Source organism: Musa acuminata, chromosome BXJ2-9 (genome assembly GCF_036884655.1).
Source record: "Musa acuminata AAA Group cultivar baxijiao chromosome BXJ2-9, Cavendish_Baxijiao_AAA, whole genome shotgun sequence".
Classification (NCBI taxonomy): domain Eukaryota; kingdom Viridiplantae; phylum Streptophyta; class Magnoliopsida; order Zingiberales; family Musaceae; genus Musa; species Musa acuminata.
In genome coordinates, this window is record NC_088346.1 from 45,015,886 (window position 1) to 45,027,014 (window position 11,129).

Genomic DNA, 11,129 nt, shown 5'->3' on the forward strand with positions numbered 1-11,129 from the left:
TGCTCGAGACGTGTGAGTAAGGAAACTCGACCCATGCCAAGATAAATCCGCTACGATAGCATAGGGCCAAATGTGTTCGAGGCGTGTGAGTCGGGAAACCCAACTCCGCCAAGGTAAACCAACTACGGTGAAAGCATAGGGAGAAATATACTCGAGGTGCGTAAATCAAGGAAAACTGACCCATGCCCACAAAGTCGCCTTCACGCTATAGAGGAACAAGTTGGCGATAGGCCTGTTAGGTGAATTGAACATCGTGCTCATGACCCCTCTAGCGTGAGCCTTGAAGTATGCCTTGGGGGGTGGGGGGACAAATGATAGAGAATATGTTGGCGACCAATCATCATCTGACACTTGTCGCCACGTAAAGGTTGGTGTGGAAAAATAAAGTCTCAATCACCCTCCACATGTCCGCCCCTCGTGGACAATAATCCAAGGGGGTGATTCGATCTTGTCTCCCCCCATCCCCCACGTGGACAAAACGTTAAAGGAGGATGTTGAGGTAGTTGTAAGTTGTTCCTTCTATAAATCACATATAAAAACTAACACCCGATGCCGTGCCAAGGGATTATCTTTTCGAAAAAAACCCATACCCTAAAAGAGATTATCTTTTTGAAAAAAATCTAAACCCAAACTTCTCTTGACATCGATCATAGTGCAAGCAATGCATCGGAAACTCGGTTCCTCACCTCAAAGTCACTTAAGAACCACATCGAATCCTCCTACGCCTTCAAGTTTAGACCATGTCGAATTGATTCGTCGATGATGATTTACCTATGTTAGTATAATGTATCTTTCTAAAACAAACATGATTTTTTTTTAAATTTTTTTATTTATAATTTTTTAAATATATTATTAAATAATAGAAAAATGAAAGCAATTAATCATACACTATAATAAAAAAAAATTGACGATCAAAGTAAATTCTATATTTAATTATAATTATCTAATCTAGATTTTTTTCTAGAGCTTTTTTTAGACCATATGCATTCCCTTGTGTAATACAATATATATTTATATTATTTTATTTACTATTTCAGTAATACAATATATTGTTTTTCAAAGAAGATTAGAGATGGAAACTACCGAGTGATTGAAATGACAGAATAAGATTTCGAGTATTATTCCCTCCCACATGCAGGTGTCCTATGCACGCGGTCCGTAGAGCTTTCCCAATTCCCATCTCGCTAACTCGTCTTCCTTATGTTGAAATAGAACACGCATCTATCATCATCGGAGAACCAACTCATATACCGAGTCGGTTCTCTCGGAGACTTGGTTTCCCAGTTCAAGCTCTTGCTCTCTTTTTCTCTCTCTCTCTCTCTCTCTTGCTCGATCGAGGGTCGCAGCCCTGATCGAGCACCGCCATCTTACGTTATTACCCCGCTCCCGTCCCCTTTTCTTCGCAACCAACCGGTCATCAACCAGAACACCGTAGGCATCAGGTCTGATCTCTCTCCGGTCGTTGTTATTTTCCTTTGCTCTCTTTGTTGTCTGTGTTGGTGGAAGATGGGGGCTCTTGGATTGTGCGACCGCTGTCGGTGAAGATCTGTTGGCTTCATGTGCAAAATATGAGCTATTTCTCTGGTTTTCTGTGCTGCAATTAGGTTTTGATAGATTTTCCTCTCCTGTTTATCTCTTGCTAAATTCTCGTCGAGTTTGTTTTGTGCCGCGGATCAGTAGACATGAATAGCATCTGTGTGGTTTCTGAAATGAATTTATCCATTATCCTCCTGTAAGTTTTCGCCATTGGTGTATGATTTTAATCTTAATGGCATCTCATCAACATTTGGGCGAAGATTAAGATAATTTAAAAAAAGGAGATTACCATTTGCAACCCCTTTTTTGTTATTTATAACCCAATATTAAAAACTTTGAATGTTCCTAAGTTATCCCTTTTGTAAATAGATATATATTCTTGAATTTATAACTTAATTCCAATAAGATCTTTTCACTCCTTGCCTACGATCTCTTTTCTTCCCTTTTTTTCTCTACTTTTTCTCTTCCTCCTCTCAATCGTCCGAGGTGACGTAAAATGATGAAAAAAAAGCAGATGATGAAATTGGATGAACTAAAGATCATCAAAGAGGAGGTGAGAAATAGTCTTTAACGTTTGTTACAATGATTTAATGTTTTCAGGGTTATGTATTTTCTATAAGAGCTCATAAGACACCATCTTCTATGTCAGTTGTATTAATCCAAAAGATATATGTTTTGGGCCTTTGCAAACTATCCAGTAGGATGCATGGGCGGTGGGGAGAGCCGACGACAGTAGGGTGTGTAGGCAGGGGTTGTGGAGAAGGAAACAAAGAAAAAGGGGAGGGTAAAAGCAGAATTAAAAGGGCTGTGAATAGTAAAATATTATTTATTAAAATTTTTAGCGGTTGTGAATAGTAAGGAGGCTCAAAATAGTAAGCTAAAAAAAAAAAACACTTGAGGATCATTGTAATGTAATAGGAAAACTCTAGCGTTACTTGGTTCTGCTACTCCAACTATCTTTACTTTAACCTAAACCAACCTTGTGTGGCATGCTAGATGGAACATCCTTCGAAGGCCATGTAGCTATTTATTCTCCGAACAACCTACAATTGCTATAAACTTTCAATCCTTAGGCCTCCTATTTCTTGCAAATTTTCCGATATTTTCTTAGCTAATTACATAATTGCTAAAAGTGTATTTTTTTTCACTTGGGGTCTTAATATTCTGTAGTGAAGCAGTTTGAAGTAAATATACAATTTATTAAATTTGCAAGCTTTCTAGCTATTTGTTTTTACTCCCATTTAGTTTAGTGTTGATCAGCTCATTGCCCAGCACTTAGTTGCTTTTCCATTAAGCCTATATTGGGTTAAGTTAGATGGTATTATTGAAGGAATATCTCTAATTGAAAAACTCTTCATTGAAAGGGATTTGAATTGTTTTGTAGGGAGAGAACATGGAGAATTTATAGGGTGCATTGGGATTCTAAATACAAGGAAAGGAATGAAGAAGTCAATATGATTTTAGAATTTATTAATTCTTACGATCTCATAACTATTGATACTCACCTCAAAAAAATGATAGATGGACATAATTGTAGTCAACATAATTTTTTCTTTTATACCTAAGGACGATGATATAGATGTATAGGAAATGCAACTGGATGGAAACAAAGAGGTTTGGAATTTGGACAAAGATAATATTAATGCCATCTGGACTTTTAAGACTAGGAGTGTAGCAAAGAAGATTTTTGGAAAATATAATGGTATATGTGCAGCTTTAAGAGAGAGAAACTAGTGGTGTGTAGAAGTTCAAGAGGAATCACTAAAAAGAAAGCATGTTATAAAGAGCATCATAATTGGGAAAAACGAGGATAATTTTATAAGATATATAGTAGTTAAAGAGGAGGCAAATAAAGCTGAAAGTATGACAAAATACAAATGATATTTTTTATTGGTTAATCAGGTATCAAGGATGGGAAAAATTATACTTATTTGAGTACTAAAGTTAGGAAATGGAAGAGTAGAGATTTAAGTAACATTAGATACATTAAAGATGAACAGAAAAATATGCTTATTGATGATAAAGTTATTTTCAAAAATAGATTTGGAGATTAAATGAGTTGTCTAACTAGTTTCCTATGACTATAGGATTATAGCAAGGATCAGCGTAAAGTCTTTATCTTTTCACATCAATAATGAATAAACTTTCTAGTCATATATAGGATAGATGCCATTCATGTATGTTATTTGCTGATACATTGTTTTGGTTATTGAAAGTTAAGCTGGGAGCTAAGCTTAGAAACTAGAAGTTTTCAATTAAGTGGGACCAAAAATGAATGTATGAAATTTAGTTTTACAAATACTAAGAAAATAAATGCAACTGTAATTTGTAATTATGATGCATGGACAATAAATCCCTAAAAGTAAATGTTTTTGGTGTTTTGAATCTATGATTTAATAGGAAGGAGAGGTTCATGTAGACAGTGTTCATAGAATAAAAATTGGATTGTTAAAGTTAAAAGGTGTCATTGTTTTTTGTGATCATTGTGTATCTTTTAGCTTAAAAGGAAAATTTTATAATATAATTGGAAGGTCAACCATGCTTTATGGATTAGATTATTGGGCGGTTAATAGATATGCAGAAAAAAATCAGTGTAGCTGAGATGGGAATGTTAAATTGGGTGTGTAGAAGTACTAGAAAAGATAGATTAAGAAATGCTATTGTTTGAAATCATCTAGAGGATATGATGAAATTGACTTAGCATCATATAGTTGTTCTTACAAGCTGTGAATGTGTTTGTCCTCTGACGCTGTAATAATTTTGACATACTGCCATCGATAGATAAGTACTATGAGTTCATAAAATTCTTCGGTGATTACACTAGGAAATCATGCTTAACTAAATGTCTTATGATTCATATCAAAGATTAAATTTATTCTAATTTTTTACATTCTTGGGATTCAAATTGTTGAGTTTGACTCCTAAACCTCTATGATCATATTGATGTTCTTTATTTCTTTTACACAGTCTGAAGGGCCAAGCACTTGGATCTGGAAGCAAAATGGTATGTAATGTTACCATAATTTGAAAAACTTTTAACTTTACTGGCATTTGTTTTTAGCAAATTCTTTCCTCATTATTTTATATATCACTTGAAATCTTATCAGGCTAGGTCAACTTAGTACCACTATTCATTCTTTCCTTAACACACATACTAGCTGTTCACCCATACATGGAGAACATATAGTAGCTCACACCCTCTTAAGATCGGTATCCTTTCCCATTCAAGTTGCATTCTTTCTTATGGCATAACAGCTAACTCCTTGCTACTTACATACGATGCAGCCTGCCATTATGGGCAACCACTGATAATCTTGATAAAATTTTTGATGCATGCTGATTTACTTGTCTGTTAGACTTGAGTTCAGTAAACTAATCTTTTAGGAGGTTCTTCGTGTCTATTTTTGGTTTTCCAAATCTTTAATACATAGAGGTTGACCACAGATAATCAAGTTCTCATCACTAATTAAAGGATCCCTAAAAAATGTTTGCTCTAGCTCAATAGTCTATATACTCTGCATACTTTTGTGAGGAGAAAAGGTCCTTGCAATTGACTATTGGAAAGCTATGAAGCATAATATTTAAGATGGATTGAGTTTGGGGTCAAGGGCAGCAAACTCAACAGATATTAACTTTTAAATCTTTTTTACCATTTGTTGACAGCCAATAGCTGTTGACATTTGTCCAGATTAAAAAATAAAACAATCCTGTTTTGATTTTTTTAATCTTTTTTTACCTTTTGCTTTTTATTGTTGATTACTTAGTTGTTCTATAATAAATCATTATTTTCTTCTTCTTGTATCAGTTTTTTGGGGGATTTAATTATTATGGTAATTCATTCGAGCAGACTTACCGTTGTTATCCAGCTTCATTCATTGATAAGGTTTGTGATTCTTCTCACTTCAAATTTTACTTATTGAGCTTTTTAGTCAAACCATAATATATAATATATATTATCTTATTCTTGCATAAATTTGTTTTCTTGCTTTGAAAAATTAGGTGTATTTTTTTCCAAAATAGCACCAAGTGTCAAAATAGAAGATATGACTATCTGATGTAGGATTACTCCTCCAGGTAATAGAAATCTTTTTGGGACTATCATAATTGGCGAGCCACTCAACTGTCTGATTGGCCTTGTGCAAAATATGTTAGAAAGAATATCATTTCTAAACTTCAAAACCTGTGAGAGAAAATTGACGCTGAAGGCTCTTAGGTTGAGGCTGAAATTCTATCATCACCTCCTTGTCAATTTGCTAGAATTTAACTAATACTGTTGAACTAAATTCCAAATCTGAAGGGCAGGTGTAGATTCAAAAAATAACTGCAGAAAGCAGTTGAAATACATGCTACATGGTTATCGGAAATTTGAACTCAAGATTACAAATCAAATATAGGTAAATTTCCACAATGATGCTTCCACATGAAAATAGATCTGAGGAACAATAATTATACACCAGCTCAGTTTCCATCGTGGCCACCTTTCCTCTATAATTATGTTTTAGTTTTGCAAGAATTGATTGGCATTTTGAGCTATTGCCAAATTATGAGGATGGTGGTACCAGACCCAATAACTATTATTATTAGGAGCTAAAGGAAGAAAAGTGTCAGCTGTGCATATCATCTAACAGGGACTGAAGTGTACAAATTCTCTCCTTATCACAATTGTTATCAGAGATAATATAAGAGACACTGAAAAATGAGAGAATGAAAATAACATACAAGATCAGCAATTTATGAAAAATGGTATCAAATCTTAATGAATTTTAAAAAGTCAGACACCATTCCAAGTATCTGAACTTCTATTGTTCTTACTGATCTTCCTGAAACTTGTTTAAAAGTTTTAAATATAGTATGAAGAAATGGTTTCCAACTCAAACTGCAACTGATAATTATTTTCTTCATACAATTGATTCAGTTATGATATATTTGCAATTTCTCTTTCATCCCTCTTGTACACTTTTCTGATGCCTATTCTCTTCAAATTAGAGAATACCCCATTGGTGCTCATAAACTTTTTGTTTTGATATTAGGGCAAGGCCATTAAATGTCTTTTCATGGTGAATTATGGACCAAACCTATCTTCTTCTAAAAAGCTACAAAATAAGCTTGCTGTGACAGCTGTTGGTGTCATGGAAATTAGTGCATAAACCATCCTCACGTAAACAATGAGGCAGTTGAAACATAAAGATCGATGCAACACCTGGATATGGGACTTCTCGGGCATCATTGCATCAGCCATGCAAGTTTTGTCAAGTAAACAGTGACAAAATCGATCAAACAAGATCATCATCGGCACCAAGGATTGAAATATTGTACCGTATCGGAGTTTCGACATTCGCTCAGTACAGTACGGTACTGTATATCAAGCGGTATACCGTTCGGTATATATATATATATATATATATATATATATATATATATATAATTCGACAGCGATGTCGCCTCTCTCCTCTCCCTAGGCGGGGCGACATCGTCGAGGTGATGTCGTAGAAAAATGAGGCGACATCGCGTTGCCTTTTTCGGCGATGTTGCCGAGGCGACGCAACATCGCCTTTCCTGCCTGGGGAGAAAGAGGCGACGTCGCATATATATATATATATATATATATTCGGCGATGTCGCTTATTTATATTATATATATATTATAATATTATATATATATATATATATATATATATATATATATTATATATATATAATACCGCTCGGTAATGGGCAGTCCGTGTACTGGTCTCCTGACGGACCGGTATGAGCGGTATTATTCAAAATTGTAATCCTTGATTGGCACCACTTTTTACACCTGAAGATCTATCATTATCTTCTCCGTCACCAACAACCATTATTTTTCCTTCTTTGTACTCTGAAGTGTCTCCTTGGAGCCCTAAGAGCCCCCAAATCAGTCAATATCTTGTTGGAAGTTTCAACCTGCTATAATCACATTATGCAGCTTTAGACTAGCAGTCTGCCCCTTTACAGTCCATCTTAATAGCTAATTAGACGAGGAAAACTTCATCAGATCATCTAAGCAGTGAGACACATACACTTCAAGTTTAGTGAGGTTAGAGGTCATTGTGAACATGAGATCAATTTTTTTGACTCTGGCCATTGATGATCAAAAGAAAGAAAAGATCTTTCGGAACAAGTCCAAAAATTGTGTTTTTGGGTATCAATTTCTTTTTGTTGAAAGAGATCTTGAAAATTATTACATTAACGAGGACTTTGTCTTCTATTGATGAAATTGGCTTTCTTCCTCAACATATGAAGATGGGAAAGAGAATGACAAAGTGAATTTAGGGGATGTGGTCTAGGGACATGATCGATGCCCTTCTTCATAGGGACAAAGTGAATTTATGGGATGGAATTTATAGTGATAACAAAATTCTCAACTCCCTTTTAGTTGAGTTGTGGTAGGAGATTGCTAATTAACTCCTTCCACCATGTGCTGGTATTAAGAGGATTCAAATTTTTTCATTTGTTGTTAAAATTTAGATTTTTTATCAATATATTTAGTTGTTTATTAGGGAGTCTCTAGAGCCCAATTTGGAGTCTTCAGGGTGTTTAAAAGTCCTAATATGATTCTAGAATTTGATGAGATTACCGAAAAAGGAAAGCGTGGTTTTAATTGCTTGAGGCACACCAAGGAATTATTATTTTCTTTTACAGTTCATTTACTGATAGTCGAGTGGCAACCTTTCTTTTTTTTTCATATTATTCTCTTATAGGGTGCTTGTTTTCCTCAACGAGTAGGAGAATACCTTGATAGAAGGGTCATGATACATTTACTGATAAAGATGATAATATTACATCTTTTATTAAGAAAATAAATCAATCTCTTATACGTAAGTTTGACTATTAGAGAAACATACATTTCATGTTAGTAGTAAGGCATTACACTTTAAGTTTTCTAGGTTAGACATTATGAATGTGATATGAATTATTTTGATTTAAGTTTTGATTCCAAATAGTACCTGGAGCTCAGAGAACTCTAGTGTTGTTATTTTGTGAAAACTAAAAAAAATTGTCTATTTTGCTTCCAAGAGCACTTATACTCTGTCTATCTTTGCAGCCACAATTGGAGATAGGTGATAAAAGTAAGCAATTCATTCCTTAATTATCATCATACTTATTTGGAAATTTTCTTGTTTATGCTCTATAACCTCAGTGGCTTGTTTTGCTGTGTTCTCCCAGTTATAATGCCACCTTCTGCTCTTGATCGTCTTGGTAAGATGAATTTTTTAATTGCATTTTGTAGTAGTAGAAAGGTTTGTTTATTTCTTGGACAATTATCAATTTCTAGGTCCTATAATCTTGATGTTTTTATGTCCTTCACAGCTTCTCTACACATTGATTATCCAATGCTATTTGAGCTCCATAATGCTGCGACTGAGCGTGTTTCACACTGTGGTGTTTTGGAGTTCATTGCAGAAGAAGGCATGATATACATGCCATATTGGGTAAGCCATGATGAATATTCTCTTCCAGATGTTTTTTAGTTCATCTTTTAATGCAGGTTCTGAATGATCTTGTGATTACCCTTTTCTTTTTTGGATCATTCAGATGATGCAAAATTTACTTTTACAAGAGGGAGATATTGTCCGTGTCAAAAATGCCACCCTCCCCAAGGGTACATATGTGAAGCTGCAGCCTCACACAAAAGACTTTTTGGATATCTCAAACCCCAAGGCCATGTTAGTGAATCTTTTATCTGCTTTTCATTCTCTGCAAATGAGCACCTTCTATATTGACTTCTGTAATTTCAGATCTGTCTTGATGCATTTGTTTTCTGCATATGTCATTTTCCTGATGTTGCTGGCAATTGCAGCAGAGGGACTAACATTTTCCTTTTGGGTTACTGCAGTTTGGAAACGACATTAAGAAACTTCTCATGTTTAACAACTGGTGACAGTATAATGGTAGCATACAATAACAAGAAATACTACATAGATATTGTGGAAACAAAGCCCTCTTCTGCAATTAGCATTATTGAGACAGACTGTGAGGTTGATTTTGCTCCCCCGCTTGATTATAAAGAGCCTGAACGGCCCCAAACTTCTTTAACAAGAAGCTATGCACGAGAACAAGGTTTTTTTTAATACTTTTCATCTTCTCCTTAAAAGTGTTCTTTTTATCCTCTTGTTAGTTCATGCCAATGTGAAGTCTTAATTTCCCCTTTTTCTGTTTGTCCTATCATTTTCATCTGTTTCTTTTCTCTTTCTTGCAATGTTTGCTGCATTTAGTTGAAATTCATTGTAACTATAATTTATTATTGGCTGCAATCCTGGAGCAAAAAGCTGGGATTTTCTTCAGTGGATTCAAGACAATATATATGGTGCAAATTTAGTAACTTCAAATCAAGAATGACTACAGAAAAAGGTTTTATATCAGATTAAGTGGTGAGTTGCATATGGAGTATCTTTGTCTACAAAGGACAACTTTGAAGGATGAAGTGTATGATAGTTATACTCTATGGATTAAAACATTGCAAAGATAGGAGGGGGTTATATGTAAAGGCTAATAGCGGAAATAAGGAATTTGAAATAGATATTTGGTGTTTCCAATATGTATACAAGAATAAATTAACAAAACCATGCTGAATGTCCTCGTGAGCTTCTAATTATTGAAATGCATTCTTGTTGGTTTGTTCTTTTCCTGTTATCACTTTGACATGCTCTAGATATCTGTTGATCATGTCGTATTTGTTTCTTGAATCAAATGTGAGCACCAATAAGTTGTGATGTTTTATTGCTTGATCTTGAATATACTTCTTTGCTATTAATGCTGGTGTTTCTATGTTCCATGTATAATTGATGGCTATCTTGAAATTTCAGCTCATCACGATCTGCAAAATGAAGCCAAAGTTGAAAAGAAATTTACCCCATTTGTGGGAGTTGGAAGAAGGTTGGATGGAAAGCCTTCTAAGGAGAATACTCCAAGTATTGGTTCCTCTGTTAAGGATAATAAATCCGAAACGATAGATGGTACGAAGCGGTTATCACCGTCCAATTCGGAAGGCAGCTCTTCTCGTCAAGCTAAGGGAAAGCTTATTTTTGGTTCAAATGCAAATCGTACTCCAAAAGAAGAACCAAAGGTAGTTACCCAAAGTTATTGAATTTTGTGTCATTTGATGAGAAAACAAATGCATACTCGTATCTGATATTCCTAAATACTATCTTCCAAGTTTTGGAAACCCGTAGCTGTCTGTATTAGGCAAAATGTTACTATAACAACGTTTTATTTTGGTAATTGGTTCTGTAGCTCTCTTTCCAACTCTATTTTAACTCCTAGTGTGTTTTTCATTGTTTTGTAGGTTGCCCCCAAGGAAGCAAATGAACAACCTGAAAAGAAAGAAGAACCCAAGTTCCAGGCCTTTTCTGGGAAGAAATACTCATTGAAGGGTTAATCAAGCGAAGCTGCTCTATACATTCTCTTAGTATTTAAAAGGTTTTATAAACATATCATACTTTCTTGACAAGTAAAGCACTCCTCTTTGGATCTTCTTAATGTATGATTTTAAGGTTTCACCTGCCATATTCATGTTATTCTCTAGAAGCTGTTTCAGTCGATTGCTTTAATAAATTATCTACTATTATCTCA

At 34.7% G+C, this 11,129-nt stretch overlaps 1 protein-coding gene across 1 annotated transcript; it reads left to right on the forward strand.

Annotated features, from left to right (window-relative positions):
• The first annotated feature begins 1,153 nt into the window (after nucleotides 1-1,153).
• On the forward strand, nucleotides 1,154-11,129 carry LOC135623586 (uncharacterized). Its single transcript, XM_065126729.1, has 10 exons — nucleotides 1,154-1,442; nucleotides 4,504-4,540; nucleotides 5,342-5,419; nucleotides 8,602-8,626; nucleotides 8,724-8,756; nucleotides 8,868-8,989; nucleotides 9,093-9,223; nucleotides 9,394-9,617; nucleotides 10,364-10,623; nucleotides 10,843-11,129. Exons 2-10 carry the CDS (start codon nucleotides 4,538-4,540, stop codon nucleotides 10,933-10,935), a joined length of 969 nt encoding a protein of 322 aa, XP_064982801.1. The 5' UTR covers nucleotides 1,154-1,442; nucleotides 4,504-4,537; the 3' UTR covers nucleotides 10,936-11,129.